The sequence below is a fragment of the Vitis vinifera genome, chromosome 4, assembly GCF_030704535.1.
Source record: "Vitis vinifera cultivar Pinot Noir 40024 chromosome 4, ASM3070453v1".
NCBI classification, from domain to species: domain Eukaryota; kingdom Viridiplantae; phylum Streptophyta; class Magnoliopsida; order Vitales; family Vitaceae; genus Vitis; species Vitis vinifera.
The window spans coordinates 20,609,715-20,627,254 of NC_081808.1; the positions used below are offsets into that span (position 1 = coordinate 20,609,715).

Sequence of the window (17,540 nt, forward strand, 5' to 3'; positions counted from 1 at the left end):
TACAGGCACGCAATAAATGCAGTCTGTTTGTGCCCAAATTCGTGTTTATCGGATGACAAGAACTTTGCGGAGGTAGACATCATAAATCGGAGAAACTCAAAAGTAGCTTAGAGTTGGTGAAATTTGGAGTGATTTTCAATAGTTTTTATCCTTGTGAGAAAGGTGATCAAGCAATATCAGGGGAAAGGCATCTTCAGAGTTGGATGACAAGAGAGTTATTCTTTTCAGATTGCTTGGATTTTAGCTTTAAATCCGATGCTTCAAACGAGTGCATCTTTATTGGGTAGCATGGGGCCCTGGGGAGAGAGTGGGAATATATTGCCAAAAGTTAGCATTGGCTTTCCGTAAATTACAGAATAATACTGTATCAGGAGACGTGGAAGGGAGAACCACCATCTATAATCTTGTAAGTCAAATCATATTGATCAAGCTAATAGTGTAGACATAAAAGCAGAAGCTAGAGAGCTATTGGTATGATACACAATCTAGGTCGAAGGGAAAATAGTATGGCATAGATTTCAGATCAAAAGAACAGTGTGACACAAAGTGTAGAATTTAATTAAAATAGCGCGACAAAAACAAAGGACTCTACGGAGTGGTAGTGCTATAATGCTATTGATAGTGATGCATCTGACAACAACTGTTTCTTTTTGCAGTAAAGGTCAAAAAAGGCGATTCAATGAAAATTTTCCTCTTTATATGTTCTTTTTTGTTTTCTTTCCTTGATGCAAGCCTTTTGGGATCACAACTTAGCATATAGCTTTTGAGAGGCAGATGTTTTTTATCCTCTTAAGTTCCTGCAACTATTTTATTTCCATGCTCTGCTGCACTTTCTCCCTTAATTTTCACATTTTTCCATGACATCCAGAAATAAGAAAATCATTTTCTTTGATATTTTTGCTTCTTCTCTTAGTACTTTTCCTAGAACCAAACATAGTCTTAGCACTCTACCACGTTATGGAACTTGGTTTCTGCCCTATATGTTCAACTTGCTCTTTATCTAATGCTGAATGCCTTAATTTTAAGCATTTCTGGATATATTATATTTTCACTCAGTCTAAACAAGATTATGCTTTTTAAGTCAAATGTGTGACAATCTCAAAATTGTGTGCAGAGATTGAACCATTGTGTTTTCACAACCTTCAGAGGATCCAGGAAGCAAGAAAGATGAAAACCTGAAATGGGAGTGCAATGAAGAACAGGAAAGGTGAGAAACTGGAACAAAGAACCACAATGGTTATGACAGAAGTGAAACATGAAGAGTTTGGAGAAAATAGTGGGAAACCTAAAAAGGAAAGCTCAATAAGAACCTGCACAAAATACACAATATACTAATGCTTAAATTTAAGGCAAGATATGTTGTACCATGAGTTTCAGCTGCATTAAGTAACACAAAGGGACTTTGACTTGATACAGACAGATCATCACCCCTTAAAATACTGCAGTTAGTACCTTAAACAATAATATTATTTAATCATAGCAATTCCAATGAAGAAAATATGAGTACATCTGCCTCTTGCACTATTATTTCTTCGTCATATATCAAAGTCACATTTAATCCTGACAGAATGTCTCAAACTATCCTTTTCCTTATGTTTCAACACATTCTAAATTTCACAAGCTCCTGTGAAATCTCTCTTTAGAGAGTAATATTATTTAACATAATGAATGAGAAGAGGCGTCTTGGGTTATGTTCTGTACCTCAGCTGGAAGAAGCAAGGGAGCCTGGAAGAACTTTATATGGGTTGAGGATCCCATTAGGATCTAGCAACTTCTTGATGGAAGCCATTAGTTGCACCTGGCCACATGATTCAATGCATTTGAATAAAATGACCATATATTCTTGGAAAACCAACTAGAAAATAGAATATCTACTGTTTGGGAATAGCAAAAATACTACTTAAGTCAACAACATAAAATTCTAATGTAGTCCCTTCAACCTCGTTTAACAAACTGCATTTTCTAGCTTAAAATTCTGACAGATGAATAACCTAAATTTTATCAACCAAACAATACCAAAATCTGAAGGATTAAGAAGATCCATATTAAGGACCTGAAGTGTAAGCATTTATGGCAATATTACATAATTTCTATTCTTGGAAACCCTATAGAATTCAAAAGGAAATTAGAAATTGTACACTGGAAATCTAGAAATTTCCTTGAGCAATTTATTCAAAGAAACTACGCAAATCCTAATGCCAACGATTTGGGTTCAGCTGCATGACTCCAGATTTACCTTGCACTCTACTGTGATAGTATTCTCTCCGAAATCTCAAGACATAATGCCTTTTATAACTACCTCAAAAGACAACCTTTTTTTTTTATCTCCCTTGTCCCTGTGATGATTTTCAACTGAAGTATATCACCCCACTGGGCACAGTAATTAGTCTTCTTATCATATTGTCTAATCATTTCAACTGGAATTACATTTTAAATCTAAGAAAATTCATTTTTCTTGTTTTTTATTTGGCCTTCAGTTAGTAGTCTAAAAGATATTGAACTTAGAGCAGTACCAAGGAAAATAACCATGCTTGTCAGCAGAGGAAATTCAATCTATTAGGCTATGTTTGGTTCCTAGAAAATTTGAGGGAAAATGTGAGGGAAAGAAAATAGAAAGGAAAAACGGAAGGAAAGAAAAAGTTAAAATAGATTTAAATTCAATAAATTACTTTTATATGCCACTTCAAACTCATTTCACTTATTTTAACTCTTTTATATAAATATTAAATAATTTAAAAAGTCATAAGTTTCTAATTAATTTTAGCTATATATAATTTTCTTTGATATTTTCTATAGCAAAACCATATATAAGAAAATAATTATTTTTTTAACATTTTTTTCCTTTCCTTAGTATTTTCCTAGAACCAAACATAATGTTAGGAAAAAGTTCCATCATGTCAAAAGTACATAATGCTTCTCTAGAAGTTAGCAAAGTATAAAGGGGAACACTGTATTATTAGCAAAAATAAAAATAAAAATGCAATAACTTTTTAGTAAAGCATACGAGACTTGCCGTTTCAGCTGACTTGCTGTAGTGTATCTTATTAGCTTTCATCAGTCCGACGCCATGCTCTGCACTAATACTCCCACGATGTTTAGATGTCCATTCATAGACAAAGGGTTCAATTTGTGCTAAAATCTGCATTGTTTCCATCCCAATAAGAAGGCAAATAATTCAAAATACATAAATTGACCCTGAACAAAGTAGGAACAGAGATATTACAGCATCATCATACTGTGGTGTTGAAATATTGAGATGCAAGTTGGAATCTCCAAGATGACCATAGCCCATTACTTTGGCTGAATGACCTAGAAATAGCAATTACAGGTTGAGATAGGGTGAGAAGTTATGAACATATCATACAAATAACAGCTTCTTCAAACTCCACAGGAAGAATATAGTTTACAAGAATGAAATACGTTAACTATAAACTGGTTATTCTTGACAAGTTGGCAACACATTCAATGTGTCTTTCCTTTTCTCATTTCCTCTGTTGGAATAGACCACTCCACAAGGGCCAACTTCTGCATTCAAACCTCACATTCCACTCTGTCCAGCCTCTGAACAGGGAATGTCTAACCATTTTGCCAAGATGGAGTAATACATCAAAGAAAAAAAAAAAAGATCATTAGTTTGATTACCAAGCCGTACTCGCATTTCCTCAACAAGATCATACATCTTTTCAACAGGTATTGACAAATCATATTTGTATACAGCCCCTGCTTTCATTATTGATTCAGGTATACCCTGTGACACGTAAGTAAAATTCACAAAGGAAAACTATTAAAAGGATGTTTCAAAAAGTAATATAAAAATATATTTTTTCTCCATTGATTTTAAATCACTAGTTGGAATAATAAAGTGCAACAGAATAATAGATTTATCAATATGGTCATCAGAAAATGACTTTCCACCTACCAAAGGATTCAAAAGACAACTAAATGGTTTAAACAGGGATTGAAATATTCTAGTGCTTCTATTTTTTTTTTTTATTTGGTCAATGATATGCCTGACACCCATGTCACTGTTTATTTTCTTCAAGGATTACAATGCAGATATTACTGTTCATAGTGGTTAAAAAATTGCAAACTTTCAATCCCATATGGTGTATACTTCAAAAATGATTTGAGCTGTGTCAGATAAGACAAAGGTGTCATTATTTCACAAGTAATGAGGGAGAGAGTGAATAAAGTAAATACATCTGGAACAAAAATAATAAAAGAATAACACGAAACAAAAATCTATAGCCTACATTGGGGACTTAAAATTCTGAACTAGCAGATCCTATCCTAGAAAAAGTTCTTAAAAATCACTCTGCAGCTCACAGCTTCATAGGAATGACATTAGGGAGATGAACTTAGCCTTGAAGAAGTTAGCTGGATGCATTGTACATAAGTATGAAATTAACAAAAATTCTTTTTTCTTCTTTTTGGTCTTCATAGGTAACGTTTTTTTTTCTTATTTGTTGCAAACATAATGTAATAGATTTAGAATGATACAAACTCACCATACATCTAATCATATTGGACATAAGAATACAGACCTTTAGAAATCTTCACCATAATCTTACATCTAAAAAGCTAGCCATAATTCACTTGTAGAAGTGATTCTACTAAGCAACTCTCCAATCAACACCAGAACACCTCTCCACTAGGTGATTGTATTAGTGATGTAATAAAACCACAACACAAAGGTAAAGCATTCCTATATGAATATTAAGCATTATGTCATCATGACTCCAAAATTATCCTGCAAGAGATATCTCTCTAAGTTCAATCTTTAAAATGTGAAGGACTTGCCAATATAGAGATTTACAAAATGGAAATGTGAACCTCACGAATATGCCAGAATGAGGATGCTTGGTTTATATCCTGTGCCAGAACACCATCAGATACCAAACCACCTTCCATTGAGTGAAGTAAGAAGGCTTCAAGTTTCTCTCTGGAAGAATTAACATAAAATCTTAGATTAAGAAATGAGCAGACCATCCTTGTGAAGTGATTGAATGGTACAACACATATTGCAGTATAAATACACAAAATAAACATCCACAAGGAATGAATGTCATGGACTAAATGAAACCAAGGTAGTTGTGATTGTCCATTGTTATTATTGTTCTACTGTTAATTCTAGTCGTACTTGCCTCCTCAGTCACATGTTTTCTGTTGAATTTTGTATTATTTTGATCTTCTTACAGCTTTGTAGTCAGTTTCTCAGGGAATTTCTCTTTTCATCTGGGTCACATAGGTAGCCTAATATTAACAGGCCACTATTATTCTGAATGTGGTAGAACTTAAATTTATATGACAAAAAAGTCAAGCCTCAACTCATGAAAACAGTATTGGGTTTCAGGTGGAAAATTAGTTCAATTATAATTTTGAACTTGAAGGTAGGAAAACTATGCCTCTTAAAAGATGACCATTCTAAAATGACAGTTCCATTGATGTAACTTTCCTTTTTGGGGTTAATTTAATTTCAGTAAACATGGGAAACAAGAGATTTATAGTGAAGGGAGACATTAATCCTGCACTATAATAAGCATATTCCACAAGTTCAATCACAAGAAATTCTCAACTGGACCCAAAAAGAGGCCTGAGAAAAAGGGTGAGCCCCAGAAATAGAGAGAGAATTGTGAAAGAAATGCCTGAGCTTGCAAAAGACCTGACAGTCGTATAATCTTCACATGACCACCACATCAGCATATGTAAATAATTGTTAGCCTTTTCTTAGCCTGGTATACATTATAGGCCCATATCTTAACAGTTGAAGGTTTTAGGGAAGTTTGTAGCTTAACATGGTAGTAGATTCGAGTGTCTCATATTGCTACAATGAGTTTAGCTTTTAGAAAAATTTGTAGTTTACTAATTATGGATTGCAAAATCTAAAAAATTATCATTTTGCGTTAAATCTCAATAAGGCCATGAACCAAACAATTTATGTTTCATTCAAGACCATGGAACAAGAACATAAACCTAGATACCAAAGATAATTAATTTATAGAATAAAAATAAATAATTCATCAAGAACTTGAAAAACTCACATTCTGCAGATAAATAATGACTAATTGGCAAGAAGATTACTTATCATAAGATTCATCACTTCCTGTTGTCTCAATCAGAACATAAAAGTTATGCATCGAGGGAGGTAATGGGTTCCGGGCTCCTTCTAAATGATTCAGAACCTGTGACATAAATATCTCTTGATAATGATACAAATAATCCAAAATTAAATGCCATTCACTTTTCCTTAGACAAAGCAAAGTCATTCTGCATGACAGACTTACAAGAGCAATTGCTTAAGAATTAGTTGCCTAAGGAAATACTATGTGCGTCAATCTCCCAGGCAAGCATTCAAAGTTAATTTTATAAACCCTTGGTTCATAATGTAGTCTTTGCTCAATAACTCTCTTGAAAAATAGGGTTGCAAAATAATTTCTAGCATTAATGATCCTTAAGTGATAGATGATGTGAAGCAGATAAAGAAGTACTATTTGATGAAAGCATCATTATTGGCTATAGAAATGTGAAAAATCATGGAAATGTATTTCTTGTCGTGATGGAGGAATTTACAATGAATACATATCGAGTTTAGAAGGAAAACGATTGAGGAAAATAATCCTAAAATATATTGAATGGATATAGCATTAGTCAACTATATAAACAAGGAAGGAATCCCTCATTTATAACCCTAATTTTATCACTGATTTACAGCCCTAATTTGCAGCTTGTACAAGCTGTAAATTTCAATCACAATCAGAAAAATCAATCAAAATTATTCAAGCTCTCAATTTGAATAATCAGCCAACGAAAAAACTCACCACATTGAATGACTGGTTGTCTATAAATTCAAATGCAGAGAGAATTTCCCCAAGTTTCCTCTTGGCTTCCAGTAGAAGTTTCTGACAAAACAGAAGGGAGTAGACTTATAAGCTCAAAAATTAACATGAAAAATAAACGTATGAAGGGATCATGAAGTCACAATACAAGTTGAAAACTTTTTGTTCATATTATTGTAGAAGATAAGTTAATTCACTTTAAGTTAATGTAATTTTAAGGGAATATATAACTAAAGTGTTAAGTAATGAGATATAAGAAACTTTCAGCCAAAGCATCAAGTATAAGATGGTACAAAAAAGGTTCTTAGAAGAAAAATTTGTGGCCAAATTGAAAATTTTTATTAATTTGAGGAATGGGTAAAATCCCTATCTTGTCATTCTTACAAAAATAAATAACTCCGATATGAGGGCCTGGATGCTTAATCTCATATCAAAAGCATTTCAGGCCTGAATTTTGAAAGACTTCAAATTTGTTCTTCACGGACTTCAAACTTTCAAACTTTTATTCTTTAAGAATCTTTGAATTTGAATTTGAAGAATTTTCAAACTTGGATTTGAATATCGAAGGTGAGGCTTGAAGAGCTCTTGAAACTTTGAGGCAATCTCTCCAACTTCATTCTTTTGTTGTCTTAAAACCTTTGAGGACCCCCTATTTATAGTTTGAGAGGGACATATTGGCATAGTTTTCTTATTCTATGTAAATATTATTTCTTAATTAAAGTTAAATTTAGGGAGATACACCTTCATATAGTATTTATGATGTAAAAACAACATATGATAGGGTTCTTAACAGGAATATTGCAATTGGTTTTAGCAAGGCAGGTGTATTAGCCTGATGTATTGATATGTCTGGAGGGCTATGAAGGAATTAAATCAAGTATAAGAACAGGAGGAGAGTTAAAGATAGAGGAGAGTGTGTATTAGCCTAATATATTGACATGATTGGAGCGCTATGATGAAACTATATCAAACCTAGGAACAAATAGAGGGGCAAAACTAAAGGGGGGTTTACAAAGAGATGCTTAAGAATCTAAAGGTTTTAGGGTAAGTAGGTCTAAAGTAGGAGTTTTCAGTAGACCCTCATTTAAGTTGTTTTAGTCCTACTTCCGGTTTTACTTGTACGATAATCCTAGTTTACTTCATGGTACAAGTAAAACCAGAAGTAGGAGTAAAATAACTTAAATGAGGGTCTACTGAAAATCGATTGCTAAAGAATCTCTGAACGTGATTGTTTGTGTTGTCTTGGTTTGATCATCTACAGGAAAAGAGATTGAGTGGGATATGACATACAGAATAGATGCATGAAGAAACTAAGCATGTCTGCAGTGTTGTGTGACTGAAATACGTATCAAGTTAGAGAGGTTCTGTAATATAGACATCGCCAAACACACATTATGGTATGGAATGCTTGGCAATGAAGAAAAGACCCATCCAATAATCAAGCATAACTGAGCCAAGGATTATTGAGATGGATGGGTAACAAATAAATCAAAAGACAGACTAAGAAACCATGAGCCAAGCAAAGAATTTTAGGATGAGGGAACTGATCATACCTGGCAACTTAGATAATCTTTACAAGCAAGGAATGCTACATTTACTGAAGAAAGCTTTGGAGGGGTAAGTATGGAAACTTTAGTTACAACTCCTAAGGATCCTTCACTTCCTACACCAATCACAGTAGAGAAGCATGTAATTGCATCCTTTAGTGGAAGAACCTTTTAACACTGAAATATCAATAAAATGTTTACTAGCACAAACCTATAAACAAATGCTTTAGGTCATAACCAGTATTATCTTTCCGTAAAGTCCCAAGCATGTCAAGCACAGTACCATTTGCTAAAACAGCTTCAAGACCTGCAAGGATGGCCTAAAATGTTCTTCAGAAGACAAACAAATGCTAGAAAAAGAAATTAACCAAGTATCTAAACTCAAATAATAGGAAAATAAGCTAATAAAGCTCTTAATATTATTGAACTAAATTAAGCAGAGATCGGATCATCAATAAAGCCATGCTTTCACTTCAGCTTCATAATAGATATGAGCAACACAGATTTCTAATGTTTTTCTCAAGATGCAGAAGATTAGCACATCATGTTAACAAGGTCCACAGATGATGCATATCATGCAAATAGAAATACTCAATAACTTGGAGGGGGAAATTATGTACACACATTTTATTGTGATGTGAATTATATATACCTATATGATTGCAGTTGTCCCTTTTCTTAAGTAGGGTTGCCTATCCCCTGTACTGAATGTACATAATCCAAAGTATGAGAATGTATATTCTCTGAATCTTTACAGCATGTCAAAATACATCAACATTGGATAAAAACTAGAAGAGTATAGATGTTACAACATGACTCAACCTCACACAATTGCATATATACTGCTAAACTAACTTTTTTCCAAAGAGATGCTGGAATAGTATTAGAACTTCACATATTTCCATTTTATTTTATTTTTTGAGAAAACTTACAAATATCCCCGAAACGTCCATTTGCCATAAGCTTCAAATCTCTGAGCTACTGATATATAAGCAACTGTGACATTTAAAATTTATAAACAAGTGGATAGGAATTTTCTTTTTCTCATACTTAGGATCATAGAAATATCATATTCAAAAGCCATTAGCTTGTTTCGTTTACTTCCAAGTTGGAGAGTCAAGACTATAAAACCATCCCATGGTTGAGCGTAACACTCAAAGCCATTAGCATCCAAACTTCTTATGCATGTAACATATTTACTTCTTAAGATAACATGGATGAGCAATTAGTTAGCTGATTGACTAAGGTAATAGTTAGTATCTGTTGTGCCAATGGAAGCATTAATATAAACAATGTTAGATAAAAAACATAAAGATAAAACAATCATATACACGGTACACGAGGTTTTAACGTGGTTCAACCAATAATGCTTACATCCACGAATGAGAGAGAATCATTCCACTATGCCATAGAGACTATTATGGAGGACAAAACCAGATACAACTATTGGGTTCCCAAAGCATCCCATGCTTCCTCATTCCTTGTATCCACACCTTAAACCACAAGCCTCCTCACTCCACCGCATATCTCCCTTTTTTCCTCACATCTCTTACCATTTTTTCTCACATCTCTATCCACCTTGTATAGTATCTACAACCCCATCTCCATCTCATAACTTTTTCCCCTTATGACCTAGAATATTTATAGAGATATTTCCAACAACTTTCCTTATTCTATAAGGAAATCTAATATTACAATAATACATCAACTTTGGAAATATTCTATGCAATATTCTTTACAAAAAGGAATCTTTACTAATTAGGAATTTGGGACACTTCCCAACACTATCCAACCTATGTTATAGAATTTCACAATGTTATATAATTTCAGGTAGGAGCATATAAAAAATATTTTCCCCTCTTCCTTGCTATGCCATGCCTGTCCTGAATGTATCCAACAGGCCACATGAAATGATACAGGATATTGTGTTTCTACAATTTACTAAGAGCGAAATAATAGATATCAGCTTATCTGCTTTCTTTATGGAAAACTTAACTGCTCTTGGATACCAATCATGAACATTGCAAGATCAGTACTCAGAAACCATAATTGATCCAACTGCAAGCAAATTAAATATAGCAATATACATAAAACAATTATGGAAAACCTGAAACTACAAGCAAATTATTATCTACTTCACTCAAAACTGATTTGAATATATCTCAACAATCCTCACCGAGAACATTCCCATGAAGTGATCCATAACGAACCAAGCGCAGGCCTCCAGCATTAGTTGAAATATTTCCACCAATTTGGCAGCTTCCTTTTGCACCTAAGTCTAGTGGCATAATAAATCTGAATGGAAGAATAATCTACTTAAATATTACAAGAATTGATTTTTCAAATTCCTCTTCTACAAAAGGAAAGGAGCAGTGGCAGAAATATTTAGACTTAAACTAAATTAAAACCATAAGTGCAATGAACACAGAAATAAATCCAACTTAGAAAATATTCAATTAATCACATCTACAAATAAATAGATGAATCCAGTGATAGTCAAATCCTATAAATGCCTAGAAAAAAAAATGAAGTCCAATAAATAATAATATATTATCTATTTTTAGATGTAGACTGCTCTTGGAATGAATCAAGATTGTCCAACTAAATCTCTGGGAAGGAAAATGTATAGTGAAATTGTGAGCTTGAGCTTGCACAGCATAAGTCGATGAAGTTAGTAAAACATGATCAGTTTGGTAGGGTTGATGCTTATCACAATCAATTTTCCCGGATGCCATGAGCATCATTTTCATCATAGCCTCAATAAACATTTTACATAACCCAATGCAAGCAAGAAAAAAATCAACACACAATCCCTAGTTGGCAGAGGTGCATGATTGTTGAGAACATAAATTCTGACCAGAAGTTCATTTGATATGTTTCAATTTTGGAACAGTGAAGAAAGGGGTTCTTGTGCCAGAGAGGTGTCAAAAAATACCATACAAAATGGCTAGGTAGCTAAGGCACTTCACATTCTTCAGATTCTCATGGCAAAACCATTCACCCATAGTGCCTAATTGATGATAATCACTAAATAGGCAGGTAACACCAATTTTCAATTCCAAAGGCCTTGATGAATTGTGAATGAGTATGATTTGAAAGTTTTTCTTTTAAAAATGGAAAGAAAAGAAAAGGGTGCATGCAACTGATAATGAAATTAAGCATTGCAAATTGCACAGCCAGTATCATCAGCATAGAAGGCTTTTTCTCCATGAATGGGGAGGAGCATAGGACTCACAATTCTGTATATAGTGCTATTTTAAAACATGATCCTATCATTTTGATGAACTATGACAGGTAGACCAAGGAAAGAAAAGTGACAATGCAATAGATAATTACCCTTGATTATCCACGAAAGAAATCAGGTTTTCCAATATGCATCCTGCTTCGCATACCAGTATACCACTGACCTAAAAAAAATGCATAGAGTAATCACTTCATGAATAAACAGTGTAAGGTAGTTGCATCGCAGAAAAGAGAGCAGCTATACTGATGGGACTTTGTTTAGCATTGACTTTAGGGAACATTCAGTAATTGGAACAGAAAATTGAAAAATATGAATTTTGATTATAAGTTGTCAACTGAAAGCTAATAATTTACAGAGATGAAAAGGAATGAGAGACAAAAAACCTGCAAGAACTCTAAGAACTAAGCAATAGATAGAAAATCTTCTTGATAGGAAAAAAATGCTATGAAATTCACAAATACAATAAAACCATGTATATGTGACTGTAACGTTACAAAACAAAAATCCTAAGGGGAAAAGGACTGTTGCTTATATATATTATGGAGACAAAGGGGGAAATCTTGAGACAAATATACCAAGAAGTGCATCATGCCCACCTTGTCAAAAGATATGATGTTATTCATTGAGCCAATATTAATAATCACCTGCATAATAAATTCACCAAAAGAAAAAAGACATAAAAGAGAATCAGAAATTAATAGATTATCTAAAATTATGCCTATCAAAATAAAAAATCAAATCAAATCAAATAAAAAGATCATCTAAAATTATTGTAAGAGATAAATGTATGTCGATGTGTAATCATTCATGCTCATATTTGTATTAATATGGACATCCACATGGATGTACTCTTGTACATAGAGATTTAATTTGTGTTGATTGGCCCAAATTCAGCACATTGTACCTGAAATTAGGGCAGACAGAGCCATGTGGTAAGTCCACAATGGGCAACGGGGAAGGCCTCATATTTTTCTGAGACATGGCCCAACCCAAAGTGCATATATATTAAAGTACACGCACATCATATACATATATACATAATACACACATGCATACATATATACACTGAATAATATATGTATATACATTGAATAATATGTAGTGTATTTTAAACAATGCATTCCTAGTTCAAATCCTATTTTTTTAATAAATATTTTATATTGAATTAGACAAAACATTTTAGTTGGACCACCAATTTCAAGGCCGGCCAAACTGAGCCTGAACTTGAATATACCATTTTCTTGTAATCTGAGTAAGACTGAGTAAGCTCCAGTAACCTGGTTTCTTTTCATGCATAAATCAGAAGTGAGTAGTAAAATGATACAAAGAAAAAGGACAACACTAAATTTTCTTGAGCACATAACAGGTTTAGTTTGTTGTGTATAGATTGTAGGGTGGCCCATTGGTCAGTGATATGATGGTACAAATAAAGCTCTCATCCAAAAAAAGATTGAATAAATCAATACATGATAGCAGTGACCACTCCCATGCACTAAAAAGTACCTAAGAAAAATAGCCATTAATCAAGAAGGGAACAACCATATTACCTCATCAAAAACAGGAACACTTCCACCTACAAGACCAGTATTTCCACCTTGGGGAACAACAGCCAAACATCTGGAATTACAATATTTGAGGATTTGAGAGACCTGCAATGACAATAAAAAAAATTAAACAATTAAAAAAATCTTCAGTTTATGATAAATCTTAAAACAAGAACCACCATTTGTGGCAGCATGCTAACAATAATAAAAAATGGGCAGACATCAACAACATAGCATTCCGGAATGCTTGCTAGTTTTGGTGAAGAGAAACACAGTTGAGTAAGTGAGTGCGGAGAGAGACAGAGAGAGCAGTGTAATGCCTCTGTTGTTTTTAACATATTTGAGTGTATTTTCCATTTTAACTGAATGGCTCCATTGTGTTAAAAATAGAATTCATATTTTAAATGAAGAAATTGGGGAAATTGCTGGCCTTACCCTGAATGAGGTAAATTATTGAAGCCAAATCATTTAGAGAAAACATGAAATTGGTACAATATTACACATTGTAGCAAGGGTTCTCATTCCCTTTAATGGATCCATCCTTGATGATGGTTTGTGCCTTCAAATGCTATGTAATGCATGATGAAGCCAGTCAATTTTCACAGAACATCCAAACAAGCCCTAGCCCAAAGAAGTCATAACATATGCTAAATGCTCTAATAATTTAAGACTGGTCAAATAGGATACAATCCAAAGAACTTACAAAAATTTTGCAACAAGATATGGAAAAAGACCATAAGTTTTTAGCATGGAGTAAATCCAGTCTCGTTTCAATCTTCAACAAGTTCAGATTATAGGTTCAGGTGCACATGAGATTGTAAATGTTAGTTCCAAACAATTCAAATTTAATTTACCTTGTTGATAAAAAATAAAAATAAAAGATAAATGGAAACCTCACTTTTCTCTGATTTACTGTGGCTTAAGGTCATTAGATCACACCAATGTTGAATAACACTTTCTGAAAGATGGACATCCAAATCCTAAAGGCAAAACAGATGAAACCTGGGCAACAGAGAGCTTTTGGGGTCTGGATCTTCCACAATGTTTTTATTAACTTGGTTCTATTAACTGATTCCTATTTTTCAAGCAAATTCTATGAACTCTAGTAACATGACCTAATACCCCTATACCATCTGACATCTTTTAATCAAACTAACACCTAGTCGATTATTATGAATGAGCAACTGAAATTCTAGTGACTCCAGTAATTGCCAGTTTCCAATTTGAACCTCAGGTCATAAATTTGCTTAAACATCCATCTGCCAATTTTAGTTTGCACTTACTATGCTTTTTTTAAGGCATCTAGAATTGAAATCCCAAGAAAATTAACAGGCACAAACAATATAGTAAACTTTTTGTAAAAGAGACAAGATGCAAACCTCCTCAGTGCTCCTAGGTTGAAGCAGAAGCTTACTTGAGCCTTTGTATTTCCGCATCCAATCCATATTTGCAGCAGACAGCCTATCTTCATCCTGAATAACATTTTTCTCTCCTAGTATCTCCCTAAAATGATTAATATCATCAGAATTTATTGTTGAAAAGATGGGGTTCCTCTGTATTTTTGTAGTGGCTGAACCATAAAATCTGTTCTGGATTCTGAAAGATTTTCCATAACACAGTTCAGTAGATCCATGAAGATTTTCAATGTAATCTCTTGTGGGATAGATACATATCTGAACATCGCTCCCCTGACGTCTAAGATATGGGTTAAATGGCTTACAGGTTCTACCAAAATTATATGTAAACCCTGAAAAAAAAAAGTTCTGGATGAGCATATACAAAAATAAACAATTTTAAGTGGCATTCAATATACCACATGAGAGATTTTCAATAACAGTTTTGGTAATGCCCATATACGTATGTGTGTGTATGTATATATATATATATATATATTGGAACCTTGTTCTGTTTGGTTGCCGAGAAAAAGCAGTAAAATAACTATAACTATAGCTACTGTGGCAAATCGATACAAGTAGCTAAACAGCTTGCTATATCATATTATATATAGTTATAGTTATTTTACTGCTTTTTCTCGGCAACCAAACAGAACAAGGTTCTAAAATTAGAACACCGTCATTGTCATTTTTGTTACACGCCATTCACGATTCCAAAACGATTACATTAAAGCGAATTTATGAACAGATTGTGCAAATGAACGAACGATATCTCGAGACAAAGAGACCTTGAGCTGAACTAAAATTTAGATCAAGGAATAAAAAATTACAAATAGCTATACTACCAGAAGAGTAGCTTTGAATTGAATTGTGAAAATTAGGGTTCCACCGAGGATCACAGAGGTTCTTGGAACGATGGCTGATAAGTCGATGAGCGGCTCTCCACATTTCCGTTCTCATTTTGTCAGTGGTTCTGAAATTGATTGGGAACTAGCGACTGGTGAGTATACATGTAAAACGAAATATATATATATATATATAAATAAGCTCTGTCGTCGCCGATTCAACGATTCACGTCTCTACGCCAACTGGAGTTCTAGGCTTCTGGCTGATGTGATTAAGCATTTTGAATTAAAGATTTAATTATTAGTTCAAATCGTAACATAAGATTATGGAAATTAAATTTCAGTTTATTCTTACTATTATTTGATTAAAATGGTTTTTAAAAATCCTATTTTTAAAATTTAATCTCTCCCCTTTTTTTGATATTATTTGGACAAAAATACTCTCATTAATTTCTTATAAATTTTTTTTTTTTGTAAATTTACATGTAAATACTTAAAATGACAAAAAACATTTATGTAAAAAAAAAGAGATTATTTTAGAAAAAATATGAAAAATTTTAAATTCATTATTTAAAAATTATTTCATCATTTTTAATTAAACATTTTTTATTTTTATTAGTATAACGAATTGAGGGTTGGTGCACTCAACTTGGGCCAACATTTGTGAATTGAATAGAATAAACATGTTCTAGTATTTCTCGTATCAAGGCTTGTGTGTTAAAATGATCTGTGTTGTAAAACTTAAAAAGAAATAATAATAATAATAATAAAGAAAAGGAATGAGGTAATTAGTAGTTATAAGTGGTTACTAGTTATAAGTGGTTATTAGAAAGTTTAGTCTAGGTTTATTTTCAAAAATTTTGAGGAAAAATATGAAAAAGAAAATAAAAGGAAAACATAATATAAAATAAAAAATAGTTTTAAATTCTATAAATTATTTTTATATGTTTTTTAAAATTTATTTTACTTATTTTTTTATTATATAAAGATTAAATAATTTAAATATATATATATATATATAATTTTTTATTATTTTTTATTATATTTTATTTTCTTTTGTATTTTTTATAGTGAAACCAAATATGGAAAAAAAAAAGAAAAAAACCATTTTTCTTAACATTTTGTTTCCTTTTTTTGTATTTTCGAGAAACTAAGAAAATATCATAAAAAAAAAAAGAAAAGAGAAAAGATAATTACATGTTATGCATGCTTATTAGAAAGTTGGGAAAATGTGATGGTAAGAAAAGAAAAAGAAAATATAGAAGGAAATGAAAAAAAAAAATTAAATTTAATAAATTATTTTTTGATATTTCTTTAAATTCATTACTTAATTTTATATTCTATATAAAAATAAAATAATTTATATATATATATATATATATAAAAAACTAAATTTAATTTTATTTATTTATTTATTATTTTTTGCTACAAATGAGATACGAGGGCATTTTTTTCTTTCGTGATGGCAAAATAAGTTGGTAACACATGAAATGTTTGGGAAAAAGTTACAAGGCATTTCTATTAAAGCCGTACTTGATTTGAATTGGCTTCAATCCCTCTTTGACTCACAACAAAACTAGTAACTTCCCACTTTCAACCCGAACACACATTTGAATGGGTTAAGCTCTATTCTATACTTCATCATCAAATCAAAGGAAGCCTTTAAATCTTCATGATGTGCTCCCACCTTTGTTTTTCCAAGCATGCCATCAATATATGTTTCCATGTTCTTTCCCAATGAAAGAGAAGGCATCTCATAAGCTAACTTTTGGTATGTTGTCCTTGCCTTTTGCAAGCCAGATGACAACACTAAGTGATGATGCAATCTTCTAAGCATCATTAGGGTTCATCTTTATTTGATTGTAGCCCAAATAAGCATCCATAAAAGATAATCTATAGGTTGTGGTTGCATCTACCAATTGATCTATCCTTAGAAGCAAAAGGCAATACTAGGACAAGATTTATTCAAGTTCATGTACTCTACATAAGCAAGCCCCTTTTAGGGACTATCACAATGTTGGTAGCCAAGTCAAATATTGCTCCTCCTTTATAAAATCCTACATCCAATAGTATAATAACTCCTTGATTCACAATTTGTCTTTTTTTTTTTTTTTCAATGTAACCTTCCAC

The 17,540-nt window shown here is 32.6% G+C and overlaps 1 protein-coding gene across 1 annotated transcript; it reads right to left on the bottom strand.

Annotated features, from left to right (window-relative positions):
- Positions 1-1,445: 1,445 nt before the first annotated feature.
- Positions 1,446-15,687, bottom strand: LOC100253926 (D-2-hydroxyglutarate dehydrogenase, mitochondrial). Its single transcript, XM_010650791.3, has 15 exons — positions 15,411-15,687; positions 14,551-14,918; positions 13,175-13,276; positions 12,224-12,271; positions 11,720-11,790; positions 10,560-10,678; positions 8,595-8,690; positions 8,390-8,499; positions 6,819-6,899; positions 6,082-6,182; positions 4,834-4,942; positions 3,643-3,748; positions 3,224-3,309; positions 3,014-3,139; positions 1,446-1,798 (listed from the first exon to the last, which is right to left on the bottom strand). The coding sequence occupies exons 1-15, from the start codon at positions 15,523-15,525 to the stop codon at positions 1,703-1,705; spliced, it is 1,734 nt and encodes a 577-aa protein (XP_010649093.1). The 5' UTR covers positions 15,526-15,687; the 3' UTR covers positions 1,446-1,702.
- Positions 15,688-17,540: the final 1,853 nt, after the last annotated feature.